The following is a 21,055-nucleotide window of genomic DNA, read 5'->3' on the forward strand; positions in this document are numbered from 1 at the left end:
TCAGCTTAAGTGTGTGTGTATAGGTGGTGCTGGTGGCCTTTCTTCAGCCACGAAGAAGGGGGCAGTTCAGCCCAGTGCTCCAATTCCTCCTACGGATGGCTTGCAATGGTAGAACTAGAGGGTTTCCTTGATGTGGGTTCAAACCACTGGACTTAAAATCAATAAACGATTTCAGTTTCCACTAGAGTGATAGGCCTTCTCCTCGGATGCCTGGTCTTTGATCCTTGCAGCTTTGTAAATGGTGCTCTACAGAAGCTGCCCTAACCAAGCCAAACAAACTGTCTCTGTAGAACACTAAATGCTAAGCAAACCACACTTTCTTCATTTCTCTCTCCAGTCCCAAGGCCCTGTCCACATTAACCATTTATGTCACTAATCAGTTGGGAGAGAGAGGTTCTGTGCTCAGGCTCTGATTTTCCCAGTATGAGTAACTATTTTTTCTTTGCTTCTTTCCTTATGTTTTCTCTGTTTCCTCCATTGAGAACTCTTATTAGACAGATACTTGGTCTCCTGGAGCTATATCATATTTTATTGCTCTAAATTTTGAAAATGTCCTCAGTTTCATCTTCTAGGCTACTGATTAAAGTCTTCAGCTTTGTATCTTTTATTATTCAGAACTTCTATTAGGTTTTTCTTATTTTGGAAATTATATGTTTATTTTCTAAAAACTCTTTTTTGTTCTTAATTGCTCTTTTTTTTTTATAGACACCAGAGCTTGTTTTATAAAAATCCTGTCTTTTGGGCTTCCCTGGTGGCACAGTGGTTGAGAGTACACCTGCCGATGCAGGGGATACGGGTTCGTGCCCTGGTCCGGGAAGATCCCACATGCCGCGGAGCGGCTGAGTCTGTGAGCCCATGGCCACTGAGCATGCGCGTCTGGAGCCTGTGCTCCGCAGCGTGAGAGGCCACAACAGTGAGAGGCCCGCATACCGCAAAAATCCTGTCTTTTTAAATAACTCTGAGGGACTTCCCTGGTGGTCCAGTGGTTAAGAACCCACCTTCCATTGCAGGGGGACACAGGTTTCAGCCCTGGTTAGGGAACTAAGATCCCACATGCCACAGGGCGACTAAGCCCACGTGCCACAACTGCTGAGCCTACATGCTCTGGAGCCGGCGAGCCACAACTAGCAAGAAGCCTGCTCGCTGCAACAAAGATCCCACATGCTGCAACTAAGACCCAACACAGCCAAAAATAAATAAATATTTTAAAATAAATAAATAAATAACTCAGGATATAAATTTCATCTTTTCAAGAAATTTTTTGTGCTTCTTGCATGGTGCTTTTTACTCTGGGATCAGTTATTTTGCTTGTTCATCTTTACATTTCTGTTTCAAGCTGTGGGTCTTTTCTCAGAGACCCAGAACTAAAGAATTCTATCGATAAATGAGCATAGGTAGGATTCCTTCCGATTACATGGGCACTGGGCAGGCAGGCTAGCTGGGGTCCTCTGTAACTGCTCAAGTTAGAAGGGCATTACTCTGGGTGTAGTGCTTTATGCCATGAATAACACTAATTAATGTGACTATTCATCAGAGTGTTATTTTATTTTTAACTGATATAGGTCGCCACCAATGGAATCCCCACATTTATATTGAAAATGAAAAAAACTGAGGTTACTCTTGGTGGTGTATGTAAAGTGGCATCATATAAACAACTTTCCAGTTCAATTCAAAGCTTTCAGTCTTTTAATATATTCAGACTATAAGAGGATTTATAAATATAGTTAGTGAATTAAGTATATTTATACATACAGTAAATGAAACAATTACCCTCTTTCCTTTCAAATAAATTTTAGAAAATCAGAGTAGAAAACTTCTTTTGGTATTTTTTCTATGAGGGGGGAACACATTTTCTATGGTATTTTTTCTATGCTAGATCATATAGGTACGTATATGCATAAACTTTGTTTTGTCCTTGCATATCTATGAAATTAACTGCATTTTTACAGCAGTTCTTTCCCTTTACTTAGTTGAGTGGGCTTTCTTCCTTGTAACAAGTCTCTCTGACTACAACATCATATGTAACTTGACAGTTGCGTATCTTTGCATTATATTAAAAGCCTTGGCTTTACTTCATTTTAAGTTAAATTTTCTATACCAATGCCATGTTTGATGCATCATTGGTTCAGATTCATGCCTATATGTTTTGGTGGGAAGAAACGTAACGGTGGATGCTAAAGAAGGATGCTAAGGTTCATAAGAAAGAGCCAACTCAAGGAGATACCAACATTTCTCCCATCTTGGAGGCACTTTCAAATTCTGCACACTTTTTGGTTCTAAACAAGATGTGAAGGGACGCAGGGTCATGGCTCTTCACTGTCTTGCTTTTTTCCACCTTCTTTTTGTCTTGTGCCCACAGGGGAAATATTTCTCAACTCTGTAACCTCCTAAAAATGACAGCAGGTTCAGGACTGCCTGTCTGCCAGGGCACAACCCTGAGAACCCATGGCCAGTTTCTCCCAGTCTTTTTGAAATCTGCAATCATTTTAAGATTGAATCATTCCAGGGGCACTGAGGCCAGACTCGTTGCAGTTCAGCTGTTACTTATGTGCTTATAGGATAAGAGATAAAAGCAACAAAATTAAATGCTAATGGATTAGTATGAGCAAACATATCAGAACCACAGTGACAGTAAAAGTTGCAGCTCTGATTATATCATCACTGGAAAACTTTAAAAAATAAAGACACTAAAAGCTACTTAGTTTTCCATGGATCAAGTTATGAGATCATTAACTTTGCTTCCTGCTTCTCATTCACTATTAGAGAAATAGAGATGAGCATGGGAGTGAATGTGAACCAATGAAACACAAGGAAATGTCTGCTGGGGAAAGAAAGTATATTCCTTGCTTCTTTAGATAGTTCTGGATCAAATATCTATAGATTAAACTAAAAAGCATGTAGCTTGGAGAATTGTGGGTAGTTATTTTGTACCTAAAAGCAGGATCGAAGTGGGAGGTGAAGTTGATACAATGGAAGACAGCATTCATCAGGACAGGCTAGGTTATGCTGCAGTAACAAGCAACCCCCTAATCTTCATTGCTTAACAAAATAAAGTTTATTTCTCACACTAGGTGTCCAGTGAGTGTTGGCAGGGCCTTTGTTCCAAAGAGTCATTCAGAGACTTGGGCTTACAGAGGCTCCACCATCTAATGATGCTGCCATCATAGGTTTCAGACTTCACTGAGGCAGGGAAGGGAGCATTGCTATAATTGCTTTGGCCTGAAAATGACAGAGCCCACTGTCTAAAACAGTGCTGTCCAATAGAAACATAATATGAGCCACATGTATAATTATTTTGACTAAGTTTATTGTTATTACCAAATTTGAAAGTAATGTTTGTTTGCTAAGATTTCTTTGCTTGCTGTCTGTTTTGTTTTAAATTAGCATATAATACACATACAGCAAATTTACCCTTTCAAAGTGTATAGTTCTGTAAGTTTGGACAAACACATACAGTCATGTACTTACCATTGCAAGCAAGTTTTAGAACATTTTCATCTCTCCCCAGAATTACTCTATGCCCTTTGTAGTCAAACTCTCCTTCTACCCTCAGCTCCTGGCAACCATTGCTCTGTTTTCTGACAGTATGGTTTTGCTTTTCCAGGATGTCACGTAAATGCAATCAGAGTATATGAGCTTTTTGAGTCTGGATTCTTTCACTTAGCATAATGCAGTTGAGATTCCTCTATGCTGTGGTCTGTATCCGTAGTTTGTCCTTTTTTGTCGTTGAATAGTATTCTGTTGTATGGATGTACCTCTGTTTGTTTCTCCATTTCTCAGTTGAGGGACATTTGGATTGTTTCCAATTTTTGGTGGCTAATAAAGCCAATAAAAATATTCACGTACAGGTTTTTGTGTGAACGCAGGTTTTCATTTCCCTTGGGTAAATACTTAGAGGAGTAGGATGGCTAGGTCATATGGTAACTTCATGTTTAACTTTATAAGAAACTTCCAAACTGTTTTCCAAAGTGTCTGCATAACTTTGCATTTAACACCAGAAATATGTGTGAGAGTACCAGTTCTTCTACATCCTTGCCAGTGCTTGATATTACATGTTTTTTTTTTTTTTTTTTTCTCAACCATCCGTGTAGATTAGATCTCATTCTCATATCTCATCTTATAGATTAGCGGACATATGTAAACCTGACTTTCTAGAAGCTACATTTTAAAAAGTAAAAAGAAACAGGAAAAGTTAGTTTTAATAATATATTTTATTTAAAAGAATATATTCAAGCTATTATCATTTTAACATATAGTTAATATAAAAAATGAGATATTTTACATTCTTTTTTGTGTGTACTAAGACTTTGACATCTGATATATACTTTATACTTTCAGCACATCTCAATTTGGACTAGCCACCTTTCAAGAGATCAATAACCACATGTGGATGGTGGCTGCTGTATTGGACAGTGCAGGTCTAGACCTAGTTCATGGCCCCGCCTAACTGTGAGTGGGCTGGGAAAATGTGATATTCCATGTATCCAGGAAATGATGGTGAACACTAGTAATGTCTATCACAAAGGCAGAGCAGAGAAAAAGAAATAATTCAGGTCCTTTATGACATCATTAAAGTAGTAAATTGGACCCAATCTGAAGGTCTTCTAAGGACAGTCTTAGTTTCTAGTTATGACAGACAGTAAATGCCATACACGTAGTTTAAGCCAGTTTAAATTAGCTAATTCTGTTATTTGAAAATTTCTCCAATATAATTTTGCATCGTGCACTTAAACATGTGTTCCATATAAAAGAATGAGAAAACACAGTTTAGCTAAAAAGAGAAATTAAAACTCACTTGAATTCTCAGAGATAGTATTTTGGTGTATATTCTTTGAGATACGTGTGTATGAATATGTGTGTATAAATGCATAAATGTACATGTGTACAAGCAAAACCATTGGAACATTATATTATTTTCTTATGAGCTACATTTTTCACCCAATAATATTTTAAAAACATCTTTCCATGTCAATAAATATACATTTAGGATATTTTTAATCTCTGTATAATATTGAAGTTTATGGAGGAATCATAATTCACTCAACACATTCTGTATTATAGGTTGTTCCAAGTATTTCACTGTTTAAATTGAGGCAGGGGCAGAAGTGGTGTATTTTAGAATACCTCCTTATCTGAAGCAAAAAGCAAAGCGTCTTTGGAAATCCTGTTTCCTTTTTATCTCACCTCTTCTTTTTATACCTGGCCTCCTCTCAGGGACTTACTCTTTTGCTCAGTCCATTCTTTCAACAAACGTTTAATGAGCACCTACTATGTGCTTCAGCTACAAAGGTGACAATCTCTGTCCCTGAGACCGCCACACCCCAGGAGAGACTTGCACAACCCCTGGGTCTTATGAATACTTAAAGATCAGCGCTAGGTTGTCAGACGTTTCCTTTTGCTTGGGCTAATTGTAATAGTTACAGGATCTGCCGGTTACAATTTATCGAGTTATTCTGAAAAGTGAATCGTTCCAACTCGTGCTAGTGCGGAGCAGAACGTCCGCTGGATTGTGGTGATGGGACTGGAAATAAATTGGGCCCCTGCTGTTTCACAGCTCGGAGTTCAATGCTTGGACAAACTCCCCTTTGACAGGCTAGCCCATCTGAGGTCAACTGAGAGACCCAGGACGTCTCTTCTCTGGGCCACTCATAATCCAGGCAGCATCTTTCTGATGCAACTATTCTCATAAAATAATTAACCCTAGACCAGCTATTTTTATTTGGTCCTATAAAAATATAGCTGCCGGCACTCAGTCCTGAGCAGGAATCAAGACCTCCACTCTTCAAGGGCATGCCCCAGTGTGCCCTGCCCTGCCATTTACTTCCCAGTCTTTGGCATTTGGGGGCGCAGCTGGAGCCACCGCTCAGAGGCTGCGTAGTGTTCCACTGACAGCCTCTCTCAGGGAGAGGGAAAGGTGCATTCGCGGTGGGAGGCCTCGCCTAGGACACACACACCGATATCCTCCCAGGCTGCTGGTAAACTCACGATGCGACGACCTGATGGTCTCAGAGCAAGGAAGATGGATCAGATCTGCCTCACTCTCTTAGTGCAGCCGGAGTGGCGGGGTGTGTGTGTGGGGAGTAGCGCTGGGGTCCTTGAATGTGGGCATACCCCCTCCCAAGTGAGGGCTGTGGATCCGGTTCGCGGGTCCCTAGGCTGTGCAGGAGCCAGGACCACGCCATCTTCCCCTCCAGCCCTCCCTGGTGTGACCACTTTTGATGCCGCCCCAGACAAAGGCAATCTGAACTCCAGCAAAAAGAATAAGGGGATCAGGTTGCTCTCTCGGCCTCCCCTCACTCCCCCCTCCTCGCTTCTCCCCTTTCCACGTGACTCTCTGGAATCTTTTGCAAAAGCTCCGAGTCTCTGGGTCCATTTTCACCCGGAGCAAAGGAGAGAGGAAGGGGGGGGGGGGTAGGGGAGGCGGAGGAAGGCGGAGCGTGTGTCCTTTAAACGCGGGGTTCCAGAGGGGGGCCTTATTTTGTGCGTTTCCGGGCTATCCGGTCGAGTGGCTTTAGTTCGGAAGTCCTTTCCAGGCTCTCTAGCATTTTCCTCGCTGCATTTAAAACCATGGCTCCTCCTCCGCTCCCGTAATCATACCTCGACCCAGCAGACCGGCTCGGGGTGCACGGGGCGGAGGTGGCCGCTGGCGCCGAGCGAGCCGCGCCCCGCAGCTCTCCTCGCCCGGGCCAGCGGCGGGGGCGGGAAAGTAGCGGCGGGGTCCCCGGCGCTGCCGCCCCCGGCTTTCCTCAGAAGCTTTCGCGGAGTCTGCGGCAGGGAGCGCAGCCCGCGGCGGCGGCGTGCGGCTGCGGCGCCGGCGAGTCCCACGAGCCGCCCGCAGCGCAGCACGAAGTTTCCCGCGAGCCGCCCCGGGTGGCTGAGGTCCGCCGAGCCGGGTGGCCCAGGCCAGAAGGAGGAGTGGGTGGGTCTTTTGGGGCTCCTGGCGACCCCCTCGGCCGACGCTGCGAGTGTCAAGCGAACTTTAGAAAGCTGCTGCCGAAGAACCTGCGCCGGGATCTCCACGGTTGGGGACCCGAGAGCGGGCGGGTCCGGCCTGCGGGAAATGCGGGGAGATCCAGTCGGCTGGTGACGGGCAACTTTCCGGCGAGCCTTAGCCGCGGGCCACTGCGCCCTGCCTCCTCTTTTATTCTCCCGAGCTCAGCCGACGTTGGCGCCCTGCTCTGCTGGAGAGCTACGCGCGCTCTCCGCCCGGCAGTGAGTGAATTGAATCCCTCCCCCTCCCCCCCGCCACGACAGTGTCGCTCTCGCCCGTCCATCGCCTCATTTCCCCGGAGGTGACCGCCCGCTGCCCGCCGCCCGTCGCACCCCGCTCTCGGGGCGCCCAGCCTGGGGCGCCGAAGGCTGCGTTTTGGCTGAGAACTGGTTCTTGGATGCTGAAGGCTGGGCTTGCCCAGCTTGGGTGCAGAGGCGGCAATGAGTGTCTTCAAAGTGTGGCTCGGGGTGGCCCTGGCATTGGCGGAATTTGCAGTATTGCCTCATCATTCTGAAGGTGAGAGAGCGGTGCCGTGTGTGTGTGTGTGTGTGTGTGTGTGTGTGTGTGTGTGTGAGAGTGAGATCGTAATTTTTAAAAAGCTCAGCGGGTGTATGGCATTGTGGGTCAGATGGAAGTTTTTTGGGGGTGGGTGGGTGGCCGTGGAACTAGAGGGGGCTTTTTGTGAGAAGATTCCAACTCCTGATTGTTTTGTATGCAGATCACAAGCCCCACTCCCTTCTCCCTCTCTGCCCTGAGTGCATTTGGGTGGGTGGGTGGGTGGCCGACCGAGGTACCATCTCTGAAATTGGATTCTCTTTCTTCCCACTTCCCCGGTGCCCCCGAATGGAAAGCATCTACATGGAGCGTAGGTGAGGAGTGAACAATTGCAATTACCTGTGTAAAAATACTTATGCTCCTATGAAAAATAAAATTCGGCACCTTAAAACCCCCTTCTCGCCCTCCTTCCTTCCCCCAATGAGTCTACCCGTAAAGTCCAATTAAGATTTTATAAGGTGGTTAGAGCTTGTCTGGAAGTAGACAATTCAATCGCACTGCAAGAAACCTCCCCAGTACAGAGAGGCACGAGCCTGCCTCTTCCCCAGAAAAGAAGTGGTTAATAAGAGTTTAGCTCCGTTCTCTGACTTCGCCCCCTGCCTCCCAGTTTTCCTCCGAGGCTCCAACCTACGTGTAAAACCCTGGAGCTGGGGGTGAGAAAAAAGGAGATTGTGGGAGTTGTCGCCATGATAGCAAAAGCAATGTGACCTCAGGCAAATAAATTAATCGATAAGGAAATCAAGAGTTTGGGGGTCCTAGGATGGCGGGCCCGGGGACGCGAGGCGGCGTGAGCTCCCACCTGCCTAGAGTCGCGAGGAAAGTCGCCTAGCGGGTGCTTAGGGAGGGGGAAGGGAGGCGGCGGGCTGAGGAAGGCGGCTTAATCTACCGCGCAGGGCTCTCGGCTTCCCCTCCCGGCTCCGTTCATTATTCATCCAGCTGCGGGAAGAAGAGTTCACTTGCCCCGCGGCAAATCCCGCAGCCGCGGCCGTCGTGGGCGCTGGGCGGGGCGCCTTCTCCGCTCGGGTGCGGACCCGGGCGTGGGACTGGGGGCAGCGGCAGCCCCCGAAGAGGACACAGCCCTGCTCGGATCCACCTGCAGCCACCTGAGCAACGGCCTTTTCCTAGCTAGCTTCCCGGGAGAAAGTGACGGTGGCTTTGGAAACGCACGGCAGTGGGGACTTTCCCGTGGGTGGAGCGACCGCCAGCCCGCACCCTCCCGGGAATTATGTCAAGTGTGTATCATCCCCGGGAAGTGCAGGTCTGGGGCCTGTGCAGCCTTTTTCAACCAGGACATAATCTGTAGAACCGTGTCTTTTGTATGTGTGCGTGTGTATGCAAACTTAAAAGACAATAAAACGTATAGGGCTTAATTGTAGTAAAGCACATGGGAGAGTCAACCTAGGCCACCCCAATGTGAACTTGAGACAGAAAAATTACGTTTGCACTTGGTGGTGGCAGTTTCCTATTTAGAATCATGTTCCAGCAACGCGGAAAACGTGCTGTCCGTCCCCGATAGCTCACCAGGGGGCAGTTGGAATGATGTAAGAGATTTGCTTTTCAGAATCAAATCTCTTGAAATTACAAAAGCCATTATTACTAAGGGCCTGCAGGGTTCGCTCTTTGGAAGAGTGGTTGACAAAAAGGGCAAAGTTTAAAAACGTCCAAAGTCTTCTGATGGGGGAGGAGTGTAGGGCGCGAGGGACGCTATTCCTCCAAAGATTCTTTGGAAACTTTGCTTCTTACTCTTTCATCCCACCTTCAGAACATTCTAGAATCATCCCACAACTTGGATTCTTAGATATCTGAGAGTTTCCGTCCAAGTCATAATGATACTTACCTAATAATGAATGAATGAATGAATGAATATGGACATTTACTGAACACTGTACTATTTGCCTCGCACTATGCTAAACACTTTACATACTTTATCTCATTAAATTAATTAAATAATAACAGTCCTACGGCCAAAAACTCAGCTGTCATCTGATGAGTCCTTTGATTTGGTTCCGTCAGGGTTTTCTTTTTCTCTTAAAAATACGAGCATTGAGGTCAAGAATGGAGAGCTTAAGGATATTAGAGATTTCCTCAAGTTTTTATTATTAGCCTTGGAAGTGATTTTTAAAAGTGGAAAAGAAGCATTCACACGTGTGGGTCTCTTGATGCAACCTACTCTGTGATACTGTTGCTGTCCGGGCCATGGCAGAATTTGTTGTTTTCTTCTCAATGCTCAGAGAGCATGTCATGTATGTTTCTGGTGCACCAGTTAATAATTCTATAATTTTAGTTGATAAATATACAATCTTCCTCACCTAACTGTGTGCTCGCAGAGGGCTTAGGATGGCCCCTGGTTATTATCCTTCCAACTCAGCTCCTGGTACACAATAGGTGCTAAAAAATTTTGGTCAGGTGAATGAGTGTTGCCAAATCACGTTTCAAATTAAGCTTACTGTTGCTGTGTGACCTTGAATGAACCACCTAACTTCTTTGGGCTGTGGTCTGTTATTCACCAAATGCAGAAGTTGGCTAGGTGATAGCTCTAAAATACTTCTGCCAATCATCCAGCATAGAAAAAAAAAAAAAACCGATCAGTATTTGCTGCCTTCTTTTTGGTCAGTTGCATCTTTCTAGTTCTGAAATTTATTTTAATTATTAAAAGAAAAATGAAGGTTTACAAGCAGGTTATTGGCAGTGTTATTTTACATTTTCTTATATCGCCAAGCTGACAAACTACTGTGATTTGAGAACTTAATAAAATCAACAAGTCACAGAGAAACTTCTAGCAAATGTGGCTGCTTTCTGAATCAGATGTGTTTCTGGAGAAGTACATCTTGAGTTGTGTCGACCCGTGGAAATCCTGTGAAGTTACACTAGATAGAACATGTTGGCTGTGGATAAAGAGTCTTGAATTGGTTAAGAGAACTGAGTTCCAGTCTATGTCCGTCACTCCCCATGTGACTTTAGCCAAGCTTACAATCTTCCAGTCTTTTTCCTTTAAATGCCATTAGCAAAATATACTGAAAAGGATCATTTGATAGACAGAGTGTTTTATTTATGGGTGGATCAGCATATTTGGTTCACTCTTGGTAGAAGTGTTCCTTCTGTGTAGGATTCAGTGCTTAAAACTCAATGTTAAGGAAGGAAAGACATTGGATGGGAAAAAATAGCCTATCTCTTCATTCTTTCATTCCACAAATCTTTATTGATAGCTTATATATCAGGTTATTAGGTTATGTCTGGTAGGGGCATACAGACATCAAAAAAAAAATGCCTTCCCTCAGGAAGTTTGCATACCTGGAAATCATTAATATAGGTAAGGTAGCAGTAGGGACATGTAAACGTTGGTCCTTGGTGGGTTTCCCAATATTGAATAATTGCAACTCTGCATCTTTTGGCTTTTGCAACTACCAGCTAGTGGAAATAAAGGGTGTTGTATTGTCATAGGCTCTTATTTCCATCATATTGCATTTCTGTTCTCCTCTGGGGATTGGATCCTGGGTGTTACCCTCTGCAAATAAATCCTTTAGTGAGAGCATGGTCATCTGTATTCGCTGTTGTGGACTTGAGTGGTAATATTACTCAGTTTTACTCAGATATGAGTAGTCATAAAATACTGTCCACCACTTGCCTCAGGAGAGGAGAGGGGACTACCAACATGGCATAGTTGGAGTCGTGTGCCAAATCTTACACTAGTTCAAAAACAGTTGGCCCATTTTTGTTTTAACTACTCTATTAATTGATCTGACTCCTGGTTGACAATAATCAGGACAGGAGCTGTCCTGTCAGTCCAGAAAAGGATTCTATTTTAACTATTCCACAGTGTACAAGCCATATGCTGAATTATAGCACAAAATAAAGCCTGAACATTTAACTACCAACTTGCGGCTGCTTGTTCCTAATGAGTCGTATTTTTGTGATACCATGCTGTCCAAACTTCTTCATATGTTATGGTCATGTGCCACTATTTCTTTGAACAAATGGGTCTGACATTTTGTGACTTCGATTTAACCTCTCTAATTTCCTCATGTTATCAGGTAGGGTTTCCATAGTGAATAGTTTCAGGATGTGAGTACTGGTGCAAATTATATCTCACATTTCCTCTGAAAACTTCAGATTTTATACACGTGTCTCATAATAGAGTACATTCTAATGTGCCAAAGGGCCTAAAAATGAATATGAAATGACATTTATTTAAATGAATATGGAGTGACATTTTGCCTATGTGACCTGCAAGAAAGGCGTCACCCACAGGAGGAAGGTCTCAAGATCTCAGCTTCCTTCATGGCACTATGTGATCCCTTCACCCTGCACAACTTTATGCACTTTCTCACAGGTGTCAGAACTTAAATTACCTGCCTTCTCAGCTGTATTCCATGCCCTGAAACTGGCAAAGTCTCTTATTTTTCCTGTTTTCCCTTGAAGAAGGCCTGTTTCTCCTTCTAGATCTTCATCATCAGTTAGAATTCCCCTTAAGCTGGAGTTTCAAGTTCAATTAAAGCCCAAATCGAAACTTCAGGTAGAGTTGCAATCATTCCAGTGCTCCTTAAGAAAAAAAGTGACGAGCGGAGAGAGTAACTTTGTTTTCCAAAGTATATGAGTTGATCGATTAGTGAAAAGGCAGAACCAGGAGCTGCACCTAGCACCCAATGCCAACAAACCTCCCAACTTAGTCTGCTGGTGGGTGTGAAACTGGTGCCAGTGTGGGAGAAATATGCTTGCTTTGGAGGATTGCATCTGGCATTGGGTGGTGATGAATGTTTGATGGGACTGGGCATCACAGTAGAATGCTTTCTTTTTTTCTACAGGGAAGCAACGAGGTTTTGGAAGCTGTGTTAATGGAGACTCATTTCTGCAGCTGCCTTTCGGGTAGAGATGTTGTGTTCTAGGAAAGCCCTCAGAGGCCAAGGCTTATTTCTTTTAGAATTGTACATCCTAGAGCAACCCAAATTGAGTTATTTCCCTTTTCTAATGATAGAATTTATCAGCAGTTGCACATAGTTTTGATTTGAGTTTCTAACAGATGTCTGGCTTAACCAAGTGTTTGTGATGCCACACTCAATGCTGCTTTATGTTTTCATGTTACTGTGATTTTATAACATCTGTCTGCATTTCCAGAAATGGGTTTTGATATGAGTACTTGGATACATCTTAAGATACCTGATTCCTTTTGGAGCCTTGAAAGTTTACTGGCCTTTGGAGGGTAGTGCTATGGAGGAGGGTAATAAAATTACTTGAGGATGGTTTTATCTAAAGGTTAAATTTTGTTTGTTTATTCTAAAGGTTAAATTTTGTTAAATTGTACCTAAGTGATCTTTATGTTTAACTTTTAAATGTGAGAAGTAATTAAATAAGTCCATTTACATAATTTAGGAATTGCATTGTGTTGATATATATTTATGTACTTATATACGATTATTTTTTTATTATTTATTTTTCTGCGGTACGTGGGCCTCTCATTGTTGTGGACTCTCCCGTTGCGGAGCACAGGCTCCGGACGCGCAGGCTCAGCAGCCATGGCTCACGGGCCCAGCCGCTCCGCGGCATGTGGGATCTTCCCGGACCGAAGCACGAACCCGTGTCCCCTGCATCAGCAGGCGGACTCTCAACCACTGCGCCACCAGGGAAGCCCACGATTATTTTATATATATCCATATCCACATGTCATATGATTATTTTATATATATCTATATCCATATATGTGTTTATATATATCTATATCTATATATATCTCCTTTCTTATGATATACCATAGACTGAAATACTGTCTTTGGAACAGAATTTCTTAAAACTAAGTCAGGAAGAATTTTCCCCCAACATTTTATCTCAAGTTATTCTTATTTGAATTTCAAGGGCACAAAAAGTCATTTCAATAAATTTGCCCATGGAGATCTTTGATTCAAACCCCAAGTGTAAATAACCGTCTCCTTTTCTTTGAATACTGTTCTTAATTCCATTATTAGCAGATAAGGTAGACCAGTCCTTTCCTGAGAAGTTAATAGTACTGAGACTTCACGAATGATCTGTTGGCATCCAAGCACTGTAGTAAAATGTGTCCTTCCCTCTTTGGACATTAAGTGTGGCACATTGTCAAGGTGTACTCTGTCTTGGTGTGTGTATGCTATTTCAATCTGCTTTGCAGCCTGTTTCTGAGCTAGTATCTGTTAGCACGCTGCCTACATGTTTATAGGTTAAATCAACACCTGCTGTGCTGTTCAAAAATTGGTTTAGAAAAAGCATAATTTTGTGGGCTGGAAAGCTCGGTGAAGGAGATGGGATCAAGTTCAAGGAAATTGATTAGACCAAATGCATCTCCTGCAGGAAACAAAAATGAAAGCATTGGCATATGAAAGCATTACCATGGGATCCTAAGTCGGCCTCTTGGGTTGGACTGGAGAATTTGTGTAAGCAAAGAGTGGCAGAGAAGTCTGGATAAGTAAATTGGGACTGGATTAGGAAGGCTTTGCTGATTTGTCATATAGGAAAATACACCAGCATGTCGTTATACATACATTTATTTTAAAATTCAAATAATGAGTTTTAATAATGCTTTCCCTCATGCATGTCCAAGAAATGTTGTTTTGGTGTATGGGATTATTTCCCCAGGGGCAGAATCCTCAAGCTTTGGCAAAAGCACAGTTTACTGATTATGATGCATGTAGATGCAGTTTTAGTGTACTTTGGCCAGGGCAGTGCCTATTGGTCTATTATGCATCCCTTTTAATTCTTGTTTTGTTTTTTCCCCACAGGTGCTTGTGTCTATCAGGGTTCCTTGTTGGCGGTAGGTCATTCTTCATATATTTGGTTTATTTATTTTGCATGTACAATGCTTGATTGAGGTTACTGAGTGAGTGAGGTGACCCTGTCATTGTAAAATGTATTTATTTTCCTTTTCAGTTTGAGGATTATCCCTCATTCTGGCACAATCATGCTCAATTACTTAATACCTTTTCCAGAGTGAATTAGTTCCATTTGGATACTCAGGTATTGGAAGAGAAGTTCAAACACCCAACACCAATTTGCATTCCATGGCTGTCTTGTGAGTTCTTTCAATCAGAGAGAAAATTAGATCCCATTCTTTTGTCAGGTATGAACTAGGGCACAATTTGTTTATCTTCCAAACAACTTGTTTGCTTCTTCCTTTGAACCCCTCCTCCAAAAAAATATACAGTTATTGAATACAATATGGAGGATCCTGACTGTTGCTTTGAACTATACTTTTAAGTTTTGGTAACAAACAAGTTAACATTTTATCTCTGATCCTTTGCCACGTAGAGGAGAATTGATTTTGAATTTAATGTCGGGATCACGTGGGGGAAAAGCTGATGCAAGATTCCTGCATTTCTTTTCATTAATAATGTACTATGGTGCATAACAGTGTGTTAAAAGCCAATCGAAAAGACCGTCTACACTCCATCAACTCTAATAAGTGGTGTGACAAGTCATTCTTCACCCCTTTTTTATTTTAGTTTAATAAAGGCTGTAATAAAAACAAAACTCAGATGGTTGGAAAGGGTTTGCTCATTTACATCCCAACCCGCTATTGACATGTGTGATACCAATATGTCAACTTGGATTGTCCTTGTGGTATTGAAATAGATGAGAAATATTTGAAAGATCTGAGAGTCTAGATAATTGTAGATGTTCACAGTAATATTCTTGAATCTGAACTTTATGTAATACAGTTACTGCTCTGGAGATTGATGTGTTTTTTCCTTCCTTATATTTTTTCTGTTAAAGAATCAGGTGAAAGCCATTTTCCACTCTTTCCCATTCCATGCCCTTAAAAGCCTACTCTTCCTTCTGTTTATTCTTTAATACATTTTAGGAATCATTTTAAAATCAAGGTGCTATAAAATACATCATCAGTTTTGGGGAGCTGTAGTAGATATTATAGACAAGTTAGTTGTCCGTTTTAATACAAAGAAAATTGCTTATTGTATAGAGTCTTTTGTAACTTTTCAATATCTTTTCATGGCTATCGATCTACCTGATACATGCAGCAGATCAGTGAAATAGGCAGGTCATGTATTATTTTATACTCTCCCCCTTTTTAATGAAGAACCAAGAATGCGAGAGAGAGAGGTTTGCTAAAGGTAATTGACCGTTAAGGGGTGGACCAGAACAAAACAACCTGTCTTCTTTCTGTTGTTCTCCTGAATCTGAAGAAAGTGGCTAGACTACCTTCTATGTTTGACGTGGCAGCATGGTATTGTACATTTGAATACGAAAGCAGCAAGTACGGGAAGAGGTCAGTTTGGTTTGATCAAGTTAAAGGAGTGGGGGCACTAGCACACTCCTGACCCCTCTAGTTGCCTTCTTTGCTTACCAAGACTCTGCTATGTTTGTTCCTACACCTCCTCTAGCCTGATGTACTTGTGATTGTGGTTATGCAACTCAGGCAGAAAGACAATACATTTACTACAATAATAAAGGTTATTATTGAACAAATATTTACTGAGTGACAACTCTGGACCTGCTATTCTAGGCACTGGGAATGCATCAGTGAACAAACAGGCAAAATCCTTGCCTTCATGAAGCTCGAATTCTAATGAACAAAATATTTAGAATGTCAGATTAGTGCTAAGGAGGAAAACCCTATGGGTGTGGGGAGATAGAAAAGGCTGAATAGGGGACAAGGGTGGCCTCTTGAAATAAGGGGATAGGGAAGGGCTCCCTGAGAAAGTAAGGTGACATTTGAAGAAAGACCTGAAGGGCACTATAAGAGCTTGCCCCTTGGATATCCAGGGAAAGAGAATTCCACAGGGAGTGTAAAGTCTGAAGTGGGAGCTTGCTTGGCCATTTGAAGAAGTACTTGGAGGTCACTGTGGCTGCAGCACGTGGTCCAGGGGGAGGATGGCAGGAGATGAGGTCAGAGAGGTAGGCAGTGACAGAGCAGCGTGTCCTTCCATGGACTTTAGCTTGTCCTTTCAATCAGGTGGGTGAGCCACTGGAGGAGCTAGAGCAGAAGAATGACAAAACCTGACTTACAGTTTAATTAAACTGCTGAAATGGGAATATGAAAAGAAATAGCATTTGTTTCTAGGGAAACTATGTTGAATACTTTAAAAAAAGACTCTGTAGAGGTGAGTCACTGAAAATTTGCTGTCAAATTAAGTATGAGAGAAACAACTATAAAAGATTGGGGGAAAAGCACAAAAGTCCAGAGAGATTCTGCGTTCGGATTTATTTGCAACCTCTTGAAGTTCTCTTTCTATTTTAAGGAACTTCAAACTGGAATGGGGATGATGCATTGTGGCCGTAGCTAATTGTATGAATAATTCATTGCTGCTCTCTTGCCACATGGCCTGGTCTTGAAGAAAAGCACTGCACCTGCATCAATGAAATTGAATGAATGTGCATTTATGTATTTTGAATTAAAATACAAAGCTTAAGAACATTTATATAGTGTTCTAGGATTCTCTGACTAAACAACTCCTTGGGTGAGAGGATTTCTATGGTAAGAGGCATCACAGCCAGGGGCTGGCTTTGAGGATAGTGGCATGGTGTCCCAGCCCCAAACCCTGTAAATTCTACCCACGTGCATTGTAGAGCTGGGAGTGACTTTGGAGGTCATGTAGTCTAAACTCTCCACTTTATAGGTGGGGAGAGTGAGGCAGGGATTGAAGTTCTTGTGCTTCCTTCATTACTCAGGTGAGTAACCAAAAGTGGAAAGTGGGTCTGGTTGAAAATGGCAAGGCACCAGCTTCACCCAGAATTCCATGAAACATACCAAGCAAATGAGAACACAGATCTAAGCTCTGGCTACTAGTTGCTAACTCTCAACCTGTCTTGTGAGGATTCCTTCCACTGATACCTTTTCCATCTCATCACTTGTTGCCTGGGAAGCTGCCAGATAGAGTGGTTCATTCAGGACCTCTGTAGTCTGACAGACCTTTAAAAAAATTTTTTTTAAATTGAACTATAGTTGATTTACGATGTTGTGTTATATAGCACAACTATATAGCTAGGTGTATAGCAAAGTGATTCTGTTATACATATATATATATATATATATATATATATATATATATATATATATACTTTTTCAGATACTTTTCCATTATAGGTTAAAACAAGATATTGAATATAGTTCCCTATGCAATACAGTAGTTCCTTGTTGTTTATCTATTTTATATATAGTAGTGTGTATCTGTTAATCCCAAACTCCTAGTTTATCCCTCCCCCTTTGATAACCATAAGTTTGTTTTATATGTCTGGGTCTGTTTCTGCTTTGTAAATAAGTTCATTTACATCATTTTTTTAGATTCCACATATAAGTGATACCATATGATACTTATCTTTCTCTCTTTGACTTACTTTGCTTAGTATGATAACCTCTAGGTCCATCTATGTTGCTGCAAATGGCATTATTTCATTCTTTTTTATGGCTGAGTAGTAGTCCATTGTGTATATGTGCCACATCTTCTTTAGCCATTCCTCTGTCGGTGGACATTTAGGTTGCGTCCATGTCTTGACTGTTGTAAACAGTGCTGCTGTGAACACTGGGGTGCATGTATCTTTTCATATTAGGGTTTTTGCCGACAGACCTTGTTCTAATTCTTCCTCATCTGCTACAAACCAGCTCTGTGACCAAGTTACATAACCTTCCTGAATCTCTATCACCTCCTATGTGAAATGGGGATAAATAGAGCCTCTCCTGAAGGGTTTTTGTAGAGTAAAGGAGGTAATGTGGGGAAGACACCCAGACACAGTGCCTGGTATGTGCTTTTCTGCAATAACAAAATTCCTCTTTACCAGCCAAGAAGGACGAGAGGAAGGAACTGTTATTCGGCACCTGCTACGTATTTCATACTCTCAACAATCCCAGGAAATAGGTGTTGTCTTTACAGATCAGGAACCTGAGACTAAGAAACTCTAAGTCACTTGTTCAAAAATCACACAGCTAGTCAGTGCTAGAGGAAGAGGGCGTTGCAACCTGGGTCTGACTTTAAAGCCATTCCACCGAGCATGCCGTTTCTCGCAGCCAAGCCAGTCTGCTTGTTGTCTCTGAACACAGCTAGCTTATTTTACCATCAGCCATATGTGCCCACCCCCTCCCTGCTGCACCTGTCACGCAGTTGTCTCTGCCAGCCTCTGTCCCGACCTCCTGCAAGAGCCAGCTGTCCCTGGCTCACCCCTTCCCATTTAGCTGAGGCTCTCCCACACTAGTGTGTGCTAAATTCACCACACGAAGCAAGGAAGGTTTAGGGGTTATTCCATCTTAACGTATAGTACACGCTCTATTATATATATGTTCCCACACAAATCCCCAGCGATGTGCTGTGTTTCCCAACTTCTGACACCTCTGTGGACTCGTGGAGACACTCTGGGGTCATTGGGTTCTAAGCCTCATGTAGCCGTCTCTCAGTTATGTACTGACTTTGTCTGTCTCTCTTCTTTCTTTAACACTGTCTTCCCTCCTTTCTCTTCTTTCCATTCCTCAGGTCAGAAAATACCCAGGAAGGTCCCCTACCTTTAGAAACACTGCATAGTCTATTTTGGGGTGTGTTTCTTCCTCCACAATATCGCCGCACCCCTGGGCTCTCAGGACTTTCTCCAAAGTCAGCCACAGTGGAAGAGAGAGTGGCTGGGTTAAATCAGGAGTCCCTCAGAGGGAAGCTACCTACTTTATATGTTTAACTGTGACAGGGGCATCAAGTGTGAGGAGGAAAACAGATTTTTTATTTCAAAGTTTTCACCTATCTCCTGTCCTTTTCTGTCAATATTGAGTAAAAAGAATTTCACTTTCCTTTGGCCTCACCACAAGCAAACATCTCCTTTATAGGTTCTTCCTGGGGGTGGATTGTTGAACTCTTCAGTTTTTTTTTTTTTTTTTTTCTTTGCGGTACGTGGGCCTCTCACCGCTGTGGCCTCTCCCATTGCGGAGCACAGGCTCCGGACGCACAGGCCCAGCGGCCACGGCTCACGGGCCCAGCCGCTCTGCGGCATGTGGGATCCTCCCGGACCGGGGCACGAACCTGTGTCCCCTGCATCGGTAGGTGGACTCTCAACCACTGCGCCACCAGGGGAAGCCCTCTTCAGTTTTTATATCTGTAAAATGGAGATGAATGATTTACTTCACAGGGTTGTTGTGAAGGTTCAAAGAGACCAGCAGGAAGCGCTTAGCTTGTGACCTACCATAAAGGTTAGCTGCTATTACTGTTGCTGTAAAGCAGTTACACTTAACAAAGGTGGACACAGCCTCTCTTCTTCCCCAGATCAAAAGTGTTGAGTGTTGGCATTTTCCTACTTGGAATACTTTTCCTCACAAATGCTGACAAAGAGCATCACGAGGCACTAACTTTTAGCACATTTGAAAGGAAGAAAAAGTTTTCAAGAAGAATTAAAATTGTGGAGTGTTTACTATGTACAGTACAACACAGTGGAAAGATCCAGGCTCTGGAGTTTAAATCTGGTTCTGCTACATACTTGCTGTGTGGCCTCAGATATGAGACTTTAAACAGCCAAGTCTCAATTTCCTTGTCTATATAATAATATACCTCATAGGGTCGGTGTGAGGATTACCTGAGAGCATGCTTGTGAAAGAACCCAGAACTGTGCTTGGCAAGGAAGAGACACTCACATCACCTAGGTGGCAGCGACATGTCGGAGTGGAAATGACTGCGTGGTAGAAGCCAGGGTGTCTTGGTTCGGGTTTTGGCTCTGTAATTACTAGCCGTGTAGTACTGAGGAAGTCACTTGAATGAAATGAGGTCTCAGTTTCTAAATTCGTAAAATGAGAGAGTTAGATTAGATCCTCTCCGAGATTCCTTAGCCCAGGGCCATCCAATGGAACGCCCTGTGCTCGTGGAAATGTTCCAGAGCTGCATCGTCCTGTGTGGTGGCCACAAGCCACATGTAGCTGTTGAGCACTTGAAGTGTGGCTAGCGACACTGAGGAACTAGATTTTAAATTTTGCTTGATGTTAATTAAAATTTATAGCCTCACGTGGGTCGAGCTACTGTATCAGACTGTGCAGCTTTAGAACTTTAAAATTCTTAACTTACTCTAGTACTTAAGCTTGAATTTTAGTCTCATGGATGGCTCTCACCCTGGGTAAAGGTTCACTGTTGTGTTGTTAGCAGTTTGAGGAAGGTCGCAAAAAATTTGTTAGAGCACCTGAGTTTGCTGTTTGTTTGTTTGTTTATATAATACTGTTTTATACATATATGTATATAATTATTACAACACTACTCTTCCCATATTGCTCGATACGTTTTCTTGAATAAAAGAAAAGAGGTGGAGTTACAGCTGAGCCCTCACCTGCAATCAATCCTACATATTCTACTAAATCTTTTCCCAGCTTTATTGAGGTATAATTGATAAATAAAAATTGTATATATTTAAGACGTACAACTTGATGATTTGGTGTGTGTATACGTTGTGAAATAATCACCATCAAGCTAATAAACATATCCATCAACTCAGTCACTCCTTTCTCACTTCCTGCCTCCCTCCCTCCCTTCTTTCCTTCCTCCGTTCCTCCCTCCCGCCCTCCCTTCCTTCCATAGT

At 42.8% G+C, this 21,055-nt stretch overlaps 1 protein-coding gene across 2 annotated transcripts in view; it reads left to right on the forward strand.

The window, feature by feature from the left end:
• Positions 1-7,281: 7,281 nt before the first annotated feature.
• The window catches only part of FRAS1 (Fraser extracellular matrix complex subunit 1), a 465,438-nt gene continuing 451,664 nt past the window's right edge, over positions 7,282-21,055 (forward strand). For both annotated transcript variants that reach the window (XM_030877950.2, XM_060299521.1), the window contains exons 1-2: positions 7,282-7,507; positions 14,290-14,321. In XM_030877950.2, coding sequence (XP_030733810.2) covers positions 7,432-7,507; positions 14,290-14,321 — 108 coding nt within the window. In that variant the 5' untranslated portion in view covers positions 7,282-7,431. The remainder of the gene's footprint in view (positions 7,508-14,289; positions 14,322-21,055) is intronic.

The sequence above is a fragment of the Globicephala melas genome, chromosome 5, assembly GCF_963455315.2.
Source record: "Globicephala melas chromosome 5, mGloMel1.2, whole genome shotgun sequence".
In the NCBI taxonomy this organism is placed as follows: domain Eukaryota; kingdom Metazoa; phylum Chordata; class Mammalia; order Artiodactyla; family Delphinidae; genus Globicephala; species Globicephala melas.